At 42.5% G+C, this 22053-nt stretch overlaps 1 protein-coding gene across 3 annotated transcripts; it reads left to right on the top strand.

The window, feature by feature from the left end:
* Positions 1-1319: 1319 nt before the first annotated feature.
* Atp23 (ATP23 metallopeptidase and ATP synthase assembly factor homolog) lies at positions 1320-19439 on the top strand. Of its 3 annotated transcripts, XM_042698897.1 has the most exons (6): positions 1320-1646; positions 5776-5821; positions 7102-7183; positions 11618-11755; positions 15591-15674; positions 18964-19439. In XM_042698897.1, the coding sequence occupies exons 1-6, from the start codon at positions 1460-1462 to the stop codon at positions 19165-19167; spliced, it is 741 nt and encodes a 246-aa protein (XP_042554831.1). In that variant the 5' UTR covers positions 1320-1459; the 3' UTR covers positions 19168-19439. The 3 variants fall into 3 exon arrangements, with proteins under 3 accessions (XP_042554831.1, XP_042554832.1, XP_042554833.1); XM_042698898.1 differs by lacking the exon at positions 11618-11755; XM_042698899.1 differs by lacking the exon at positions 7102-7183 and having other exon boundaries at positions 1628-1646.
* Positions 19440-22053: the final 2614 nt, after the last annotated feature.

The following is a 22053-nucleotide window of genomic DNA, read 5'->3' as shown; positions in this document are numbered from 1 at the left end:
GGGTCCTAGACCCTGAGTTCACATCCAGATCCAGTGTGGCCATACCTTTCCCCCACCTGGCCACACCTGTTTCTGTCTGTGGCCTAGATAAGTCCTGGCCCAGAGGTGGGTCGACCCTTTTCCCCCCTTTCCCCCCCACCTCGCCCCTTGACTTTTTAGCCATGCTCTCCACAATGCATGAAGGGGGGCAGCAGTTCGGTAAATAAACTTCTTTTCCTGCCTGAATAGTGCCTGGTGTTCTTTTCATGGGCTACCTAATGAAACCTACCTATTTAATATACCTTACAGTCTTGACCTAATTATGGGGGCTGAGAAAAAGAGCTTAAAGACAAGTTTATAGTATGAGTTAAGCTTTGGAGGTAAAAAGGAACAGCATATGTTTTGTTATCAGAATTATTATTAGAGGTGAGAAAGTACTGTGGATGAATGGGTCCTGATGAGCCGTGTGTGTGTGTGTGTGTGTGTGTGTGTGTGTGTGTGTGTGTGTGTGTGTGTGTTGAGGACCTGGGGCCTGAACTCTGGGCCTGAGCAATGGCCCTGAGCTTTTTTTTTTCTTTTTGCTCAAGACTAATGCTCTACCACTTGAGCCACGGTAGCTTCACATCTGGCATGTTAGTAATTAATTGGCATGTTAGTAATTAATTGGTGATAAGAGTCTCATGGACTTTCCTGCCTGGGCTGGCTTTGAAGCTCAATCCTCTGATCTCAGCCTCCTGAATAACTAGGATTACAGGTGTGAGCCACCATTGCTCTGCTTTTGATGTCATTCTTTATAATTCTATGCGTTTTCAGTGTTTCTGAAAAACCGTTCTTACATCACGGCCTGACGTGTCTAGGATAGAGTGGATCGGAGGAATGATGGCACAGGTCAGGGAAGAGCTGGATCAGGGCTGGCAACCGGCCTGCACAGGAGTGTGGCAGGGGAGTGGGAGGATGGCGAAGACTTTCAATGGCAGGAGACTTAGTGGCCAGTATTGGAGAGGAGGAGGGAGTGTCCAGGACTCCCCTAACTGTTCAGCAGGCAGCAAAAGGCTGCCTACGTGAACTGGTTACCCATGACAAAGGGAAGGGCACCTCTAGCCAAACCGTTGACAGCTCCAGCCCAGGCCTTTGCGTGGCGCCCGGCCCACGCCTGTAAGCCCCGCACCTGTCGTCCCGCCCATCTCATGCCCCATCCCTCCCCTTTGGCCCTGCCCACTCGCCCAGACATCTCGCCACGCCCACCGAACCTGGCCCGCCCAATCACCTCCCACCGCTGACCCCCGCCCCGATCTGGCCCCGCCCCGATCTGGGCCCGCCCTGTCCCCTAACCAGGCTGGGAGACCCCGCGGGCCCAACGCCCTCCGCCCAACCCCACGGCCGGTGCGCCCTGCAGAGGAAGGGCTGGACGGTGGGGTGGGCGGCGGGTCGGTTACCTCTTCCTGTCTCACCGCGGGCGGCGCGAGGTTTTTCGAGCTGTATGGCGGGAGCTGGGGACGAGCGTGAGCCAGGCCCCGCGGCGGGGGAACCGCAGCAGCCGCCACCCGCCTCCTTCCAGGTCTTCCCCGAGCGGCCGGCGCAGGAGAAGCCCCAGCAAGGGCTCCTCTCCAGCTTCTTCACCCACAACCAGAAGTGCCAGCTCATGCTCCTCAGGACGCTGCAGACAAGTAGGAGCCGAGACCCGGAGGCTGGGGGTCGGCGAGGTGGTGTCTGAGATCCGGTGGGGCAAGGGCCTGCGTCCCACCCAGCCAGGAGGGCGCCGGTGCAGTCCCAGGTGCTGGATGGGTGGGGTTCCGGCACTCAGCCTAAGGTGCAGAGTTACGAGGTAGTAAGCGGGGCCTGCCTCAGTTTCCCCATGAGAGGAGAGTCTGAGGCTTTTCAACTCTACTCTTTTGCTTGTAGAATGAATAAAAAGTGAGGCTGAGACTTTGCCCTTTTCGGTTACATTTACGAATTTCTTTCCTTTTTTTTTTTTTTTTAATGTTTTTTTTTTTCCGATCCTGGGGCTTGAACTCAGGGCCTGGACTTTGTCCCTGAGCTGCTTTTGCGCAAGGCTAGCACTGTATCATTCGAGCCACAGCGCCACTTCGTGCTTTTTCCGTTTATGTGGTACTGAGGAATTGAACCTAGGGCTTCATATGCCAGACAAGCACTCTACCACTAAGCCACATTCCCACCTCATATTCATGGATTTCTTATGTAAATTGTGTAGCAACCTGGAGACTTTAGGGATCAGGTGAGGAAAGTTCAAAGAGCCCCCATAAAAAGGGGAAAGGACTACTGCTAACCATGCAGAAACAGTATTTTTTTATTTTTAAAAATTTCCCCCTAAACCTGTCCTTATTGAAGGGATTCTTCACCTTTATGCACGGAGGTGGAATGAGGTCACCTAGTGTCCAAACCTCAGAAAAGTCGTGTGTGCATGCACCTAAGTGTTTTTTTGGAGTGAGGATTAATATTTTCATTGTATTCTTAAGAGGCTTAGGAACACAACTTCTCACTAACCGATTTCTCTCCAGTCCCAGAGGCATTACATTAGATTTTCTTAACTTCCTTCCTTCCTTCCTTCCTTCTTTCCTTCCTTCCTTCCATCTTAACTTCCTATTCCTCTTGCTCTACCACTTGAGCCATACCCCAACTAAAGAACTCTGAATTTAAGGTTCCAAATGAAATTACATCAGAAAGAACATGGGTAGCAGAGTTAAACATGGGTTCTAATTCTCCCTCTCTTTAGATATGAAAGAGTGACTTAACCTTTCTGATCTCCTTCACCTTTTTATTTAAAAATAAAAAGAGGAGGAAGGAAAAAAAGAGGAGGGAGGGATAAGAAGACCTCTTTTGGGGCTGGGAAGGTGGCTCAGTGGCAGAGTGCTTGCCTTGCATGCATGAGGCCCTGCGTTCAATTCCTCAGCACCACATAAGCAGAAAAAGCTGGAAGTGGAGCTGTGGCTCAAGAGGTAGAGTGCTAGTCTTGCACTGAAGAGCTGAGGGACAGTGCCCAGGCCCAGAGTTCAGGCCCCAGGACTGACATTAAAAAAAAAAAAAAGAGTATCTCTATTTGGGCTGGGAAGGTAGCTCAGTGGTAAAGTGCTTGCCTCACATATATGAGGCCCTGGGTTTGATTCCTCAGCACCATATCAGTAGAAAAAGCCTGAAGTGGCACTGTGGCTCAAGTGGTAGAGCACTAGCCTTGAGCTGAAGAGCTGAGGAACAGTGCCCAGGCCTAGAGTTCAGGTCCTATAATAAAACCTCTTTTTAGCTGGGCACCTGTAATTCTAGCTACTCTGGAGGCTGACATCTGAGGATCATGGTTCAAAGCCAGCTCAGGCAGTAAAGTTCATGAGACGTTCATTTCCAATAAACTACTCAGAAAAGATCAGAAGTGGCACTGTGGCACTAGTGGTAGAGCTCTAGCCTTGAGCAAAAGGAGCTCAGGGACAGTGCCCAAGCCATGAATTCAAGCCCAAGGATTTGAAAAAAAAAAAAAAAAAGAAGAAGAAGAAAAGAAAGAAAGAAAAGAATACCTCTTTTAGAGCTTTAAGGAACAGGTCTGAGGACGAGTAAAGTGCCAGCCTATCAGGAGCTGAATAAGGCTAGCAGCTCTTACCATGGAAGAGCTAAGTGGTGGAAGACCCTCAGAGTGTTGAATATGACATACCCTGGGCATCACTAGCCTCATCTTCCCAGAGGAAATTGCTTGAATAATGCACTTAATATGATGCTTGGTACCTAGTATATACTTGATTAATAATACCTATTGTTAGTAATCATTCTGTTAGCACTCTTAAGAAGGAGCAGCCTCGTAAAGCTGTAGCCCTATACTTAACTACTTTTCTTTCATCAGGTTTGGCTTTCATCATATTTTTAGGTCCTTGTCTCTCCCTCCCTCCCTCCCTTCCTCCCTCCCTCCCTCCCTCCCTCCCTCCCTCCCTCCCTCCCTCCCTTCCTTCCTTCCTTCCTTCCTTCCTTCCTCCTTGTCTGTTATGTCCTGGGCAAGGTGCCTAGATGGAAAATTGATATTAGAGGTATTTGGGTTCATTGCACTTCTTGGAATAGAGACTCTTTGAGTCCCTTAGAAGTGGATGAGCCTGCAGGAATCATCTAGGCTTCCCCATTCCACATAAGAAATGGTTGTTCAATCACTGAGTGGGTTTCTTTAGACCTCTCCTAGAGCAGGTTGCTCATTCTTAGAAACTCTTTGAGCTTCTAAGAACTTGTCTATTGTTTGACAGCTTTAAGTAGTTGAAATTAGTTGAAATCTGCCTTATGTGATTTGTACTCTTTGGCCTTGTTTGGCCCTTTGAAGCAATATTGATGAATCTTTTCTCACATCGCAGGCACCTTTTCAGTTCTTGAAGCTCCTGTAGTCTGTCTTCTAATTTCCAACTTCCCAAGTCTTTTCTTGCTTCTTACTAGATAGTCCTGCAAAATTCTAATTATCATTCCCTATGGAAGAGCTTCAGTTGTCAGGTCTCGTTTTGAGTGTGGTACTTGAGAATGGACTTGGTGTTCCTGGTGGGGTATAATCAGTACATATAACAGTGTAGCTATTGCCTTCCTCAGATGTGGATATCATGTTATTGTTTGTGGATATCATGCATAAATAAGTCAAAGACTCAGTCTTTTTTTTTTTTTTTTTTTTTTGGGTCCGGTCATGGGGCCTGAACTCTAGGCCTGGGCACTGTCCCTCAGCTCTTCAGCTCAAGGCTAGCGCTCTACCACTTGAGCCACAGCGCCACTTCCGGCTTTTTTCTTTTTGCTTATGTGGTGCTGAGGAATCGAACCCAGGGCCTCGAGCATGCAAGGCAAGCGCTCTACCACTGAGCCACCTTCCCAGCCCCTAAGACTCAGTCTTTTGCTTTTTGCTATCATAGCAAAATGATATTAAGGTCAGGCAACGGCAGTTAAGATCTGAGGATTGCAGTTCAAAGCCAGCCCGGGCAGGAAAGTCCATGAGACTCTTATCTCCAATAAACCACTCAGAAAACAAGAAGTGGCATTGTGGCTCAAGTGGTAGAGCGCTCACTTTGAGCTGAAGAGCTGAAGGATAGAGCCCAGGCCCAGAGTTCAAGGCCCACGACCAACAAAAAAAGAACCCCAAATACTAAGATGGTGCTATTTTTGTGTGTCAGTTGTGCAACTTAATCACAGAACCTGGGTGCTGTCCCTAAGCTCTTTTGCTCAAGGCTAGCACTCTACCACTTTTTTTTTTTGGGGGGGAGGCGGTTCATCCAGTCATGGGACCTGAACTCTGGGCCTGGATGCTGTCCCTCAGCTCTTCAGCTCAAGGTTAGTACTCTACCACTTGAGCCACAGCGCCACTTCCGGCTTTTTGCTTATGTGGTGCTGAGGAATCAAACCCAGGGCCTCATACATGCAAGGCAAGTGCTCTACCACTGAGCTACCTTCCCAGCCCCGCACTCTCCCACTTTTGAGCCACAGCACTGCTTCTGGTTTTTGAGTGGTTAATTGAAGCTAATAATAAGTCTCATGGGGTCTTTTCTGCCCCAGCTGGCTTCTAGTGATCCTCAGATCTGAGCCTCCTGAGTAGCTAGTTTTACAGGCAAAGCCACCAGTATCTGGCCTATTTTGGTATTTGTATTCATGTTTTATTTCATCCAAGATTTGTTTTGATATTTATTTAAGCTTCTCTTTTATGTTCATTTTTACATTTTTAGAGAAAGTATTACTTCATGGTGTTTGTGAGTTATTCTTTGTTGATATACTGTTATTTAGAAATTTTAATCAGTGCTACTTTTTCCAATAGCACACTTAATGGAATCAATATCTTTTTAGATCCATATGTCAAACTTCTACTTGATGCTATGAAGCATTCAGGTTGGTAAGTAAATCTTTAAAAAATGCTACTGTATATTTTGACTCCTCCAAACAAAGAACTAAAAAACCAGAGTGACTTGAGATTTCTCACTTTAGATCATGAAGGATTTTTCCATAGACTGTGACTGGCAGTGTTCATGGCAGGTGGGCCTTGTTCTCTCCTGCTGTCTTTGTTCTGATTCAGTCTGTAGCTGTACCATTTACCTTGGTATTTAGTAAACAATACTCAAATTCTCTTCTAAGTCATTACCTAACCTGGAGTTTCTGTGACACCAGCTAGGCATTGTTCCTTATGAACAATGATATGTAGTGGGGACCCTCCAGATGTTAACTTAGAAGTGATTAAAGGAAGTAACTTCTGAGAACCACTTCCTAACATTTGGTCCAAGGACAGAAACGCCACCATTACTTTCTTTCTTTCCTTTTTTCTTTCTCTCTTTGTTCCTTTCCCATTTCCCCTTTCCTTTCCTTTCCTTTCCCTTCCCTTCCCTTCCCTTCCCTTCCCTTTCCCTTTCCCTTTCCCTTTCCCTTCCCTTCCCTTCCCTTTTCCCTTTCCTGTTATGGGGCTTAAACTCAGGGCCTAAGCACTGTCCCTGAGCTCTATTTGCTCAAGGCTAGCACTCTACTACTTTGAGCTACAGTGCTGCTTCTGTTTTTCTGGTGGTTAATTTGAGATAAGAATCTCATGGACTTTTCTGCCCAGGCTGGCTTTGAACTGCGATCCTCACATTTCATCCTCTTGAGTAGCTAGAATTACAAGCAAGAGCCACAGGTGACTGCCCCCCCCCCCCCCCCCCAATCCTAGTTCTGGAGCTTGAACTCTGGGCCTATGTGCTGTTCCTGAGCTTCTTTTGCTCAAGATTAGCACTCTTACTTGAATCACAGTGCCACTTCCAGCTTTTCTGAGTAGTTTATTGGAGATAAGAGTCTCATAGCCTTTCCTGCCTGGGTGGCTTTGAACTGTGATCTTCAGATCTCAGCCTCTGAGTAGCTAGGATTACAGATGTGAGCCACCTGCATCTGGCTTCCATCATATTTCTAATATGGTCTTCACCAGTTGACCAAATGCTTTATAGAGTCAGAATTTGAACTAGGGTAGATTTTACAAGGACAATTTCCATATTTTATAGGTAAGAAGATGAAGTCTTTCCCATTGTTTTCCAAAGGTTCCATATATATGAATGATGGAGATTTCCTATATGATGAAGGATCTTTTGACTGTTGGCCAGGGCTTTTCCCCACTCCTTCTTAACATTGTCTCTTTAATCTGTTCTTTCCTTTTAGTGCTGTTAACAGAGACAGGCACTTTTCTTGTGAAGATTGTAGTGGAAATGTCAGTGGAGGTTTTGATGCTTCAACATCTCAGGTAGGTTTCTTTGCCATATTGTTTTCTTCTATTTAAGCCTTCTTTAAAAAAATTAAACATTTTTTGTTGTTATTATTGATGCACAGAGGGTTACCATTTTGTAAGTCAGGTAATGAGTACATTTCTTTTTGGACACTGTCACCCCTTCCTTCATTCTCTCCCAGTTTTTACCTCCTATTTCTGCCCACAAGTTGTATAATTCATTTTCAACATAGCTTCTAGTGAGTACCACTGCTGTATTTGTTCATGCTTTGTCCCGCCCTTTTCTCCTCCTGATATTTGCTGAGCACCTTATTATGCTGGGTGTTCTGTTTGATAGTCTTTGTGTATGTCTCAAAAAATTAGAAGTGCCAGGCACCATTGGGCTCATGCTAGCTAGATAGCAGGCTGAGGTCTGAGGATCATCGTTAGAAGTCAGCTCAGACAGAAAAGTCCATGAGACTTTTTTTTTTTTTTTTGTCGGTTGTGGAGCTTGAACTCTGGGCTTGGGCACTGTCCCTGAACTTCTTTTGCTCAACGCTAGCACTCTACCACTTACGCCACAGCGCCACTCTGGCTTTTTCTATATTTGTGATGCTGAGGAATTGAACCCAGGGCCACACGCATGCAAGGCAAGCACTCTACCACTGAGCCACATCCATGAGATTCTTATCTCCAGTTAATCACCAAAAATCTACAATTGGAACTGTGGCTCAAGTGGTAAAGTACTAACCTTGAGCAAACAAGCTAAAGGACAGCACTCAGGTCCTGAGTTTAAACTCCAGGATTTGCACGCGCACAAATACACACACACACACACAAATTGCTCTTAAGGACAGCACTCAGGTCCTGAGTTTAAACTCCAGGATTGGCGCACGCACAAACACACACACAGACACACACACACACACACTCAAATTACTCTTGGTAAGTTCATCTGCTGCCCTGCCTCCCAGGATTAAGCCGAGTGGACACTTTGAATGTTTTTTGTGGTATTGGCATGTAAACTTAGGACTTAGGACTTTAAATTTGTTGAACAGGCTCTCTCACTTGAGCCACACCTTTGATACTTTTTTGCTTTTTTTTTTTTTTTTTGTGCTGGTCCTGGGGCTTATATTTGGGGGCCTGGATAGTGTCTTTAAACTTGTTTTGCTCAATGTTTATGCTCTACCACTTGACCCACTTTTGGCTTTTTTGGTAGTTCATTGGAGATAAGAGTCTCACAGGCTTTCCTGCCAAAGCTGGTTTTGAACCTGATCATCTCAGCTACTCCTGAGTAGCTAGGATTAAAGGCATGAGCCACTGGTGCCTGGCTGCTTTGGTTATTTTTGAGATAAGGTCTCACTTTTTGCCCAGGCTAGACTGGACCATAATCTTCTTATTTATGCTTCCCTCTACTTGAGATAGGTGCTTGCCACCATGCCCATATTTTTCTATTGAAATGGAGTCTTGTGAACTTTTTAGCCCTGACTGGCCTTAAATTGTGATCTTCTCAATCTCAGCTTCCCGTGTAGCTGGAATGGCGGGCACACAGGACCACTGCTTGCATTTGTTGATTTATACAGGATCTTGTGAACCTTTCACTGAGGCTGGCCTTGAACTTCAATCTTCCTGATGTTTACCTTCCAAGTAACTAGGATTACAGATGGGAGCTTCCCAGGCTTAGACATTTTTATGTTAATTCTCAGCAGTGTTGAGTAAGTTACATACTCTTTCTGCTTAAATAAAAATTTTTAGTAAGAAGTCTTTCATATAGAATGAAGGAAACACCTTGTGTAACTGCCATCAAGATTTGAGAAGTAAGCCGGGTGCTGGTGGCTCGTGCCTGTAATCCTAGCTACTGAGGAGGCTGAGATCTGAGGATCATGGTTCAAAGCCAGCCGGGGCAGGAAAGTCTGTGAAACTCTTATCTCCAATAAACCACCAGAAAACCGGAAGTGTTGCGGTGGCTCAAGCGGTAGAGCACTCGCCTTGAGCTGAAGAGTGCAGGGACAGTACTCAAGCCCAGAGTTCAAGCCCCACGACCAACAACAAACAAACAAACAAAAAGATTTGAAAAATAGATCATACCAATAAAAGTTCCTATGTCTCTTCCTTATCCTAATGCTTGTGGAAATCATTCCCTGCTTCTGAATATTTTTTTTTCTCATCTTCCTTGCAGTCCAGTGTGTGTTATTAAATGCTTGCTTTTGTGTTTTACCCAGAGAATGCTGTGAAATATATGTTAGCTTTATGAAATCTCACAGTAGATAGTCTTTTTTCCCCCTCTCTGGTCTTGGGCTTGTACTCTGGGCCTCAGCACTGTCTCTGAATTTCTTTTGCTTAAGGCTAGTGCTCACTACTTGAACCACAGTGCCACTTCTGGCATTTCTGAGTAGTTGATTGGAGATAAGAATCTCACAGACTTTACTGCCTTGGCTGGCTTCAAACTGTGATCCTTGGATCTCAGCTCAGATTACAGGCATGAGTCTTTTGGTAACTCTCAGTTCTTTATTGAACATTGTGAGATTTTTCCATGCTGTTATCTGTACCTCTCTGGTTTATTTAATTTCACCATTGCATATAATACAATTTACCCTATCTAATACTGATTGTTTTCAGCTTTATTGGGAACAGCCTGAGTATTCTTGACCCTCTGTCTTAGTGCACATTGACCAGTTTTTCCAAGGTCGCAGTCTTGGAACAGAATTTCTGGGTCATAGAGCATGCACAGTACCAAATATTTCAAATACTTCCCCTCCATACACAACACTGTTTTGGTTGTGTGTGTGTGTGTGTGTGTGTGTGTGTGTGTGTTTTGCTAGATTTATTTTCTTCTTCCAGCCCTTTAAATGTTGAAGGCCCTTAATTCTTGGTGTGATTCCCTCTTTTCTTATTCTATATTCTGACAATAGGATCTCATTAATTTTTCTAGCTCAGAATCTTTTAAACGCTATGTCCATAAATCCAAGTCCCCATTAACATCTTCACTTGGATGTCTTCAAGACATCTTATACCTGATACATCCAAGTCCAAATTGTGCTGTCTCCTGTCTTCACCAGATCTGGTCTTTTAGATCTTCCTATTTCAGTGGATAGTTTCTGTCGTCCACTCTTATTATTTAAGCCAGAAATTTATGGATACTTCTGATTGCTTCCCTGTCTTCTCTCCATCACCAAATTTTGTCCAGTTTATCTCTTGAATTCCTTGTTTAGTTCTCATAATTCTATCTTATCCTGAGTCTGGTCTAGATTTTTATTACCTTTCTACTAGCTTCCCTACATTTCATTTTGGTTGTTTCCTTCTTATTCTTCCAACTACAATTGGAAGGATAAAAACAACAGAAAGCAAAAGTACTTGAGTCTCAGGCTTCCTCAGTGGCTTCCCACTGCTCTCAGGGTAAAGAGTTTTCTGGAGAATTTGGCCCCTGTCAACCTCACCAGTCCATTTCATGCATGCTACCCTTCACTCTGAATGCCCCTTCTTGGACCTGCTTTCAACATTCCTCAGCTCTCTTTCTCCCTTGGCAAATGTTTTTCTCTCTGTCAGGAATACTCCCTTCTTTTTCTTAAATTTCATTCCCATTTATCTGTTAGATCTCGTTTTTTTAACATTCCTGACAGAGAAGCCTTTCTTAGCCTTCTAGACCAGTCCCTGCACTCTCTCAAACATGGGATTTTTTTTTTTCATGAGAACTGTCATTGATAAGTTTAAACATTTTAGTAAATATTTGACTAATTTCTGTCTTGATTAGTAGATTAGAAATTTATTATTAGGTTTAGTTGACTCGGTGAATGTTGAATATATATCTATATCTATATCTATATATATGAAACCTCTGACATCTAATAAGTCTACAGTTAATAGCAGCTGTATTAGGGTCGCTCTAATTTGCATAGAATTCTTCTTAGTGTGCCACTGGCTTTTTGCCCTTCTTTCTGAAGGGCTTTCCGATAATTTTTCCTGGCACTTTTTTTTCTCATTCTAGTACAATGAGTTCAGTGGTGGCTGGTGATTATTCATTCCTCACTTACTTAGAAGCTTGATAAATATTTTATGTATGCTCTCATTTAGTTTTCTCAATCCTATGAGGTAGGTACTTTGTTTTTTATAGTTGAGGAAACTGAGGGACAGAGGTGCCATGTTAGCAAAGACTAGTGTTAAGAATTTCAATGTGTCTGCTTTTCTCCACGATCCACACTTGTAACCACAATGCTGAGGGGTCCAAGACAAATTGGTATATCAGCTAAATGTGGACAGTCTGTGAGTGTGTGTCTTTCATCTAAGGGGAGGGAAGAGGGAAAAGCCAGTCATGGGACAGATAGGGCTGGAACTTGAGGAATGAGGGTAGAAAAGACTAAGAAGAGGCAGTCCAAGCCAGTGAGCTTTGTCACCATGGAGGAGAGCATGGGCAATCTGAGAAATGAATGCAAATTTTGGAAATAACAGAGCTCCTCTTATTTTTGTGTCTCCTAGATTGTTCTGTGCCAGAATAATATTGGTAATCAGGACCATATGGACAGAGTGGTCACACACGAACTCATTCATGCATTTGACCACTGTCGCGCTCATGTGCACTGGTTCACCAATGTCAGACATTTGGCCTGCTCTGAGGTGAGTTCCACTGAGAAGACACTTATTTCTCTCCAGAACACTCTGTAATGAACATTTCATTCAAGTATAATTAATTAAATATATTCCTTTCCTTGCATAGTTCTACCTTAGTATATTTTTAGGATTATCTTAAATAGTACTAGTAAGGCCTAATAATAGTGATGACTAACTTCAATTATACTATTAAACTATTTTTCCTATGGAACAGGTTATATGGTATTAAAAAACTAACTAGTATCCCCTGAGGGCTAAATGCCAAGCACTGTGCTGTTTGTAGGGATTCTTTTTAAAATTTATTTTATTTTGTTTTATTTTTTGTGGTCCTGGGAATCTAATCTTGCTGGAGAACTTTGTGACTTTGTACATGCTACTGTTGATCTACATCTTAAATAAGAATCTCTTAGCTGGGCGCTGGTGGCTCACGCCTGTAATCCTAGCTACTCAGGAGACCGAGATCTGAGGATCACGGTTCAAAGCCAGCCCGGGCAGGAAAGTCCATAAGACTCTTATCTCCAATAAACCACTGGAAAACCGGAAGTGGCACTGTGGCTCAAGTGGTAGAGTGCTCGCCTTGAGCTGAAGAGCCCAGGGACAGCACCCAAGCCCAGAGTTCAAGCCCCACCACTGCCAAAAAAAAAAAAAAAAAAAAAAAGCATCTCTTTATGAAGTATTATTATTATTGCAGTAATGGGGTTTGAACTTAGGGCTTCGTATTTGTTCAGCTTTTTACTTGCTTTCTGGGCTGGCTTGCTTTCTTTGTTGTTGTTTTTTCCCTTCCATGCCAGTCCTGGGACTTGAATTCAAGGCCTCAGGTTATTTTTTTTTTTAACTCAAATCCCTGAGCTTTTTTACTGAAAGCCAGTGTTGTACCTCTTGAACCACAACTCCACTTCTGGCTTTTTGGTAGTTTTTGTTGGAGATAAAAACCTCAGACTTAGGGGCTGGGAAGGCTGCTCAGTGGTAGAGCGCTTGCCTTGCATGCCTGAGGCCCTGGGTTCGATTCCTCAGCACCACATAAGCAAAAAGAAAAAAGCCGGAAGTGGCGCTGTGGCTCAAGTGGTAGAGCGCTAGCCTTGAGCTGAAGAGCTGAGGGACAGCGTCCAGGCCCAGAGTTCAAGACCCACAACCAGCAATAACAACAACAACAACAACATCAAAAAAGCCTCAGACTTTTCTGTCTTGGCTGGCTTCAAACCGTGATCCTAGGATATCAGCCTCCTGAGTATCGAGGATTTCAGGCATGAGCTTGATGCTGCTTGCTTTCTTAGCTGGTGCTTTATCATTTGATCTATGCTTCCAGCTGGGTTTTTGTTAGTTGGCGGTGGCATCTCAGATACTTTCTGCCTGTGCTGGTTTCAAACCATGATCCTCCAGATATTACTCTCCTGAATGAGGATTGCAGATATGAGCCACTAGCACTTGTTTCGTTTTTTTTTTTTTTTTCTTGTTGAGCATTTTAAACCTATTTTTAAATACTTTTTTATTGTAAAAATACTATGCAGAGGGGTTACAGTTACATGAGCAAGGTAATGAGTACATTTCCTATCAAGCATTGTTGCCTCCTCCTTTGTTTTTCCTCTACCATCCCTTCCACAACTACACTCTCCCCATCCCCTGCCTAAATTGTAAAGTTTATTTTTCAACCTAGTGTCTTGTACATATCATTGTTACAGTGGGTCAGCCTGTATCCTTATTTAAGCATTTTCAGTACCTGGTTTTTTAGTTAAGCTCTACAACATCCCATACTGTTACTATTCTTGTTTTATGTATATGAGTAGTCAAACAGTTCTTCAGATTCTATAGTTAATAAGTTCAGAGTCAAGGTTAAAGCCAGGGTTCTGTGTTGTCTTTCTTAGGAACAATCCTTGCTTGTTCTGGGGCAAAACATTTAGTTTGAAATCTACAACATAGCTGAGTGCTGGTGGCTCCTGCCTCTAATCCTAGCTATTCAGGAGGCTGAGATCTCAGGATCACCATTTGAAGCCAGACTGCAGGAAAGTCTGTGAGACATTTATCTTTAATGAATAACCAAAAAGCTAGAAGTGGAGCTTTGGCTCAAGTGGTATAACACTAGCCTTGAGCAGAAAAGCTCAGCAATAGCAGCCAGTCCCTGAGTTCAATTCCTGAGTTCAGTTCACACACACACGCACACACACACACACACAATTTATCATCAAGCATGTGTATATCTATGTCTCTATACATCTATCTCTATAGATATATCTACATCTCAAAGTTTATGCTTAATAACTTAGATTATTCCCCTTGAAATTAATAAGTACTTCACTGCATCTAAATGCAATTCAAATTATTTGGAGAGTAGACTAAAACCTGTGGGGTTTTTTTTGGTATGTTTGTTTTTTGTTTTTGTATTTGTGTGTGTCTCTGTGTGTGTGCTGGTCCTGGGGCTTGAACTCCGGCCTGGGTGCTATCCTTGATTTTGTTTTGTTCAAGGCTACTGCTCTATCACCTGAGCTTAATTGGAGGTAAAAGTCTAATAGAGTTTCATTCCTGGGCTGGCTTTGAACTGTGATCCCTAGATTTCAGCTTCCTAAGTAGCTAGGATTACAAGTGTGAGATACTGGCATAAGCTACTGGCAACTGGCCTAAAACCTGAGTTTTTAAATATGTCTCTCTCTTGCATGCTATGAGAATTAATTCCTGCTAGCTAAAGTGTATTAAGTTCCTTGAGCTCTTCAGAAGAATGAGGCCATGTTATTGTAGCAGTAACAAGAAGTGGGATATTCTGTTTGCTATGAAATATAAAAAATGTGGCCAGATGTTGTGGAATCTTGGTGGGGAGTTCCAATACTTACTTACTTTTTTTTTTTCCCCCGTCAGTTGTGGGGACTGAACTCTGGACCTGGGTGCTGTCCCTCAGCTCTTCAGCTCAAGACTAGCTAGTACTGTACCACTTGAGCCACAGCGCTACTTCCAGCTTTTTCTGCTTATGTGGTGCTGAGGAATTGAACCCAGGGCCTCATGCATGCAAGGCAAGCACTCTACCACTGAGTACCTTCACAGCCCCAGTACTTTCTTTTTAATCCATGAAAATGTAGTGAATTAGAAAGTATGTCACAACTTCAGTCTGCCATAGTTATAGTATCACACGTTTAGAATATCCTTGATTGTTTGTGCTTTGTTTGCACCTTTAATTTTTCCTGGGAAAGTCAAAGTGCTGCAGGAGAATCATGCCTCAGGTTTAAGGGAAAGTCCAAGAGAGTTCAGGCCATGTGCACAAAGTGCCATGGCTATAGTTGGCTTCCATTTTGAGCCCACATGGAAGTGCAGCTTTTAGATATTAAGAAGAATGCTTTGTTCAACTCCTTTTAGTAATTTCTGAGAGTGTCTTTATTCTGTAGAGATTATAGACTCTAACACTGAGGTTCAGTGTGTGACCTTTAGTTCCCAAAGACATTAGTTCTGTCTATAATAAGGCCATAGATAAGTCTAGAAAACTTATTTTGGTAGGAGATTGAAATCCTCTGCCTCCTGTCCTGATGTATATGGCATTGTTTAACATTGCTCATGATTTTTTTCCCTCTGTCATGGGGCCTGAATTCATAGTCTGGGTGCTGTCCCTGAGCTTTTTGTGCTCAAGTTAGCGTCACAGTTAGAGCCACAGCACCACTTCCTGTTTTCTGTTGGTTAATTGGAGATAAGAGTCTCACAAACTTTCCTGACTGAGCTGGAGTCTGCTTTTGAATGGTTTAAAATCCTTTAAAAGAAATCTTGAATATACTCTGTTTTATATTGCTTCCCAGTTTTTAAGACTTGGTTGATGTTATACACACACATACCACTGAGCATTTCTTTTCATTTGTCTTTGTGATAGATTCGAGCTGCTAACCTTAGTGGGGACTGTTCACTTGTAAATGAAATATTCCGGCTCCATTTTGGATTAAAACGACACCACCAGGTAAAAACTAACATAAAAGACACCTACTCTCAAATGGGTTATAAGTAGAAATAATGAATAAAGAAATGAAGTACATTTAGTATTTATAATTTACAAGAACCACATATATGAAAAGAATACAGAATATGGATCATGTAAGTCAAGGAGTTCTGCTTTATATTTAAGGACAAATTTTTATGTGACTAGGTGAGAGGTTTTAGAGCTGTGATCTTGCTTCTGGACATGTTTGGATAGTGGAAGATGAAGAATAGAAGTAAAATCACTGCGTAGCTTTTTTTTTGGGGTCCAGTTGTGGGGTCTGAACTCTGGGCCTGGGCGCTGTCCCTCAGCTCTTCAGCTCAAGGCTAGTGCTGTACCACTTGAGCCACAGCGCCACTTCCAGCTTTTTTCTTTTTGCTTATGTAGTACTGAGGAATTGAACCCAGGGCCTCATGCATGCAAGGCAAGCGCTCTACCACTGAGCCACCTTCCCAGCCCCACTGCATAGCTTTTAACAGTCCTGAATTTATATTTTAAAATTACCACAATGATCTAGGGACAGAAAATGTAACTCCTGTCCGAGCAGAGATTGTAGCACAAGTCATTGCTGTGGTTAGTGCCATCTCAAAGGCCTGAAAGCTTTGGATTGGAACAGACTTGGTTATGATGGACTGACCTGATAAGGGAAGAAATTATTAATGTATATTCATTATAGGTATTAGCGAGCTTTACTGTGACATATCCACACACATGTATACTGTATTTTGATTGTATCTCCTAACTATCTCACTGTTTGTTCTCTCTTCCCTTGGCCCTCGCCTCCTTACCCTTCCTAATAGTCCCTTTGTTACTTTTAGGTCATTATTAAAATAAACAAAAAAGATAGTTTTTGCATATGAGAAAAAATATTCCGTACTTGCCTTACGGACAAGGAAGACAAGGAAATTTGTCTTCCTGCCTTATTTCATTTTGTGTGATGACCATATGTCTCCTGCAAACAATGTGATTTCATTCTTCAGTATGGTTGAAAAATACTCCAATATGTATTCCATATATTCTTTATTTATTTATTGGTTGATAGGCATTTAGGCTGATTCTGTAGCTTGGCTTTTGTGACGAGTGCTGCAGTGTACTTGGGTATGCAAGTACTGAGAGGGATTTTGCAAATAAAAAGACAAAACTAAATGAGATTATTTTACTACAAAATCTTTAAGATTCTTGGTAGATGAGCATGGGAAGAGAATGTATAGCTCTCACAGCTGATAATAAATGTTTCAAGAAGCTATGCCCATAGTACCCCAGGCTCTGTGTTCATACTTGGGAGAAGGGCTGGTTATGTGTATATATTTTTTTAATGGGCAGAGCTAGGTGGAGTCATTCAAAGTGAGTTGCATTTTATGAGACATTAGGATCACCATTTTAACCAGATGCATAAAAGGTAAATTTGGAATAGGAGGTCCACTGGTTCACCCAAGAAGAGAGGAATGCAACTGTGCGTGGAGATGGAGAGTCAGTGAACTACTGTGAGAACTTGTGGACTTAGTGAATGGGAGCTGCCTGGAGGGCCTCACTCTGGCTGGACCATGAAGCTTCTGGTCTGTACCAAAGCAGCCTGATGATGCATCCTGACTTGTCTTGTGCCCTGTGCCTTCTGTGCCCTCGAATCCCTGTCCCTCTTGAGGAAGGAGGGCTCATGTCAGCATACTCCAAAAATTAATAATAGTATAATGGGCTAACATGTGGGACAGAGTCCTCAGTTTTGGGAGCAGTAGTTTCTCTCTCTCTCTCTGTCTTTGTCTCTCTCTATCTGTCTCTCTCTCTGTCTCTGTCTGTCTGTCTATCTCTCTGTCTCTTTTGAAAACTATTGGGTAGCACCCGCAGAAAACAAAGTAGAATCAGTAAGATGAGGGGACACATGTGGTGATGGTAGATACCGGCATGGACTCTGGGTGGTACTGTCTTTGAGAATGGAGTCCCTGCGTCCGTATGGCGTGGGTCCAAGAAATACGAACAGCAGGTACAGGAACCGACTATTTATTAGTTGATGTTCATTTAGACTGATACTGTAGCTTGGTTTTGTGACTATCCATTGCAGATCTACTTTTAGTTTAACAGATTTATGACATCTGGCAAGAAGTGAAACTGTCTTCCAACCCTGGGGCCTCAGGAGTTAGTTTTTGGCTCCTTTGGTCTTGTCCTAGAGGGGAGAAATTGCCTCTTACTGGCAGTTGCTGTTATAATTCCACATGGTTCTTCCTTTCCTTCTTGTTCTTTTATGCTTAGGGTTTAGTTTTAAAAACCTGTGTCTGGTTGCAGCTAAGTTGAAAAGTGCTAGTGAGTATCTTATCTAGCTCAAGCATGCTGACAAGGCTGAAGGAAAATTGGAATAATGCAGAGAAAATTAGTGCTTGTCAGGATGCATATCCATTAAAGCCAATATTTGATTTAAAAAAAAATTACTTTATCTTGAAATGGTGTCTTGCCCAGGCTAGTTTTGCACTCCTAGTCTCAAGCCTCAGGACCCCTGGGCTGGGTTACAAGTATGTATTGCTATGCCTGGGTTTATTTTTTGGGGAAAGGTCAAATGCTGTTCTTTTGAATTTTAGTTTGGAGATGGGGAGAAAGAAATTAATAAAAGGATTCCAAGAATTAGGATAACAGGGTACTATATTTCTTGAAATATTTAAGCTAAGAATATTGAGAAATTCTAGTCTATAGGTATGTAACATTAGGCCACTTAGGAATAGACATTAGAAATATAACTCTAAGACCCATGGGAAGAACACTGAAGGAATATATTTGTCTTTTTTTTTTTTTTTTATCTTAAAGCTAAGGCACTTCCCAAGTTTGGGTGTGTATGCCTGTAGTTTTGAGGAAGTTACCTAGCAGTGAGTGATCAACTGAGAAATAGGAGGAGAGTTCCAGAATAATATACGTTTTAACTTCAGTGGAATTTTAGTAAGCAAGGACAATAAGGACATGGCTTATGTAGAATTTCTGTGACTTTGCAGATTGGGAGTTGTTTGACAGAATCTGTCAGAGAATGACGTGTACTTAAATTATTGAAGAAATGATAAAATAGAGGTCTTATTTATGGCTAAGTAATTTTAAATTGTCCTAAACATGTTCCATCATTTGAGGATTAAGTTTCTTTGTTGTTTTTTTTCTTCCCTTTTTTGGAATGACAGGAATTAGTAAAAAAAATATGAGAGAAGCTTAATTTTAATTCTAGTTCTTACATTATATATAATGATAATTTTGTGTTTATGTTTTCATGTAGAACTAAAGCCACTTGCTTCCTTTTTATTAGACTTGTGTGCGAGACAGAGCCATTCTTTCTATCCTGGCTGTCAGGAATATCAGCAGAGAAATAGCTGAGAAGGCTGTTGATGAAGTCTTTGAGTCTTGTTTCAATGACCACGAACCTTTTGGAAGGATTCCACATAGCAAGATCTATGCAAAATACGCTCACAGAGACTTCCAGAATCGTGATCGGTATTACTCAAATATATGAAGGCAAGACGATGTATGTTTTATATGAAGGCAAGGACGATGTATGTTTTAGTGCTTTAGTGATCATGAAGAAAAGATGACTGTTAAGGAAACATATATAAAACGTAAACGATCAACTGAGTCTAGATAAAACAGGATACTGCTTTTAAGATACAATCAGAGGACTTACCTGCCAAAAAAGAAACTGCTTTGAACTCCAAGTCACAGCTTATATCTTTGTAGCTAATCAATTGGTAAATGAGACAAATAAATAAATGAAATTTTTGTATTTTCTGCAGTATAACTGTGTTTTTAGACTTTTTTTTTGATTATTGTACTTGAAAGCCATGCACTTGTGTCTCATGCATGCATATAATCTTAACTATTCAGGAGGCTGAGATCTGAGGATGGAGGTTCAAAACCAGCCTGGGAAGGACATTCTGAGACTTTTACTGCCAATTAACTACCAAAAAAGCCAAAGTGGAGTTGTGGCTCAAGTGGTAGAGTGCTAGCCTTGAGCCAAAAAGCTCAGGGACAGTGCCCAGGCCCTGAGTTTAAGCCGTAGGACCAGCCCCCCACCCAATATATATTATTGTCCTTTTAAAAAAAATACATAAGATTATCTTTTTTTAATTTTAATTTTTTGTGAACATACTGTACAGAGGGGTTACAATTACATGGGCAGGATAATGCATACATTTCTTATCAAGCATTGCAGCCTCCTCCTTTGTTTACCCTTCCCATCCCTTCCCAGCCTCCCCCCGCTCCCCCCCCCAACCCCCCCCCCCAACATAAGATTATCTTAAAACTTGATTAGGAAGCCTATGGAACATGCCCTTGCTCTTGTGCGATGTTGTATTTACATTAAGTGTATAGAAAAATAAACTGATTTCATTATAGAACATTGATGAGATGTTATCATGATCAAAGCATATAAAATGAGAATAATGAATAAAAATGAAATTAGGAATAATGAAAATGGGAATAATTAATTCAAGGGTCAGTGCAATTTTCTCCCTCATCCTTTATATGTGTGTGCATGTGTGTGATATATGTGTATGTGTGTATATATATATATTGTGTATATATACATATATGTGTATATATGTGTGTATCTGTCACATACACGGACATACACATATACACACAGAAAGGATATAGTTTAATTTTCTGGGACATTGCAGATTAGGTTTTTTGTTTTTTGTTTTTTTTTTGGTTGTGGTCCCTGAGCCTCTCTCTGCTCAAAGCTCACATTCTACCACTTGAGCCACATTACCACTTCTGGTTTTTGAGTAGTTAATTGAAGGTAAAAAATCTCATGAGGATTTTTCTGCTGGACTGTGTTTGAACTGCAGTCCTCAGATCTCATCCTTCTAAATAGCTAGGATTACAAGCTTAAGCTACGAGCACCTGGCTAGTTTTGTGTGTGTGTGTGTGTGTGTGTGTGTGTGTGTGTGTGTGTGTGTGTGTGTGTTTGATGGTCATGGGGCCTGAACTCTGGCCCTGGGCACTGTCCTTCAGCTCTTCAGATCAAGGCTAGCACTCTACCACTCGAGCCAGAGTGACCCTTCCGGCTTTTTCTGCTTATGTGGTGCTGAGGAATCGAACCCAGGGCTTTACGCATGCAAGACAAGCACTCTACCACTGAGCCACCTTCCCAGTCCCCCTTTTTTTGTTTTTGTTTTTTTAAGATTACATTAAATATCTAATGTAATCTAATTTTTATGTATTTGTAAGACCTGTCATTTTCTTATTTCTTGTCAGGCCTTCTGTATGACTTTTGCACTCAGTAAGCCTTCTCATTTTTATCTGTGCCCTTAGCAGAGGGGTTGCCTGCACCTAATACCTGCCCTGGACAAACAACATGAGGATTATTGGTTTTTTTTTTTTGGGTCCGGTTGTGGGGTCTGAACTCTGGGCCTGGGTGCTGTCCCTCAGCTCTTCAGCTCAAGGCTAGCACTCTACCACTTGAGCCATAGCGCCACTTGCGGCTTTTTTCTTATGTGGTGCTGAGGAATCGAACCCAGGGCCTCATGCATGCAAGGCAAGCGCTCTACCACTGAGCCACCTTCCCAGCCCCACAACATGAGGAAACGAAGTTATTATTGGCAGGATTCTTTCTTTCAAATAATTTAAAATTTGATATAAGTGATAAAGTGCTACCCCATGCCTAATAATTTATTAGACATTAAAAATAACGTTGAGCTGTTGACTCCTAGCTACTCATCTACTCAGGCTAAAATCAGAGGATCATGGTTCAAAGCCACTCTGGGCAGGAAAGTCTGTGAGACTCCTATTTCGAAGTGGCCACCAGAGGGGCTGGGAAGGTGGCTCAGTGGTAGAGCGCTTGCCTTGCATGCCTGAGGCCCTGGGTTCGGTTCCTCAGCACCACATAAGCAAAAAAGAAAAAAGCTGGAAGTGGCGTTGTGGCTCAAGTGGTAGAGAGCTAGCCTTGAGCTGAAGAGCTGAGGGACAGCGCCCAAGCCCAGAGTTCAGCCCCCAAGCCCAGAGTTCAGCCCCCACGAATGGACCAAAAAAAAACCAAAAACAAAACGAAGGTGGCCACCAGAAAACTTGGAAGTAGTGCTGTGGCTCAAAGTGGTAGAGTGTTAGCTTTGAGTGCAAAACCTCAGGGACAGTGCCCAGGCCCTGAGTTCAAGCCTTGTGTTGGACTAACAACAACAACAAAAAACCAGCAGCAGACAAAGCCACAACAAAACAAAACAAAAAACCCAACCCTCCCAAGGTTTGAAGATTATGTGAAGGTCAGGTAGGAAGCACCAGAAATCTGCTCCACTTTAGGCAAAAAATTCACCAGCAGAATCTGCTATACTTGTTTTGAAACTTGAGGCTAATGAAGGCTTGCAGCTTACAAGGGGAAGCTTGGATGGTGAATCATAGCTCCTTT

The sequence above is a fragment of the Dipodomys spectabilis genome, unplaced genomic scaffold (genome assembly GCF_019054845.1).
Source record: "Dipodomys spectabilis isolate Male_0828 unplaced genomic scaffold, ASM1905484v1 ptg000234l, whole genome shotgun sequence".
NCBI lineage: Eukaryota > Metazoa > Chordata > Mammalia > Rodentia > Heteromyidae > Dipodomys > Dipodomys spectabilis.
This window is presented reverse-complemented; position numbering and strand designations above follow the sequence as displayed.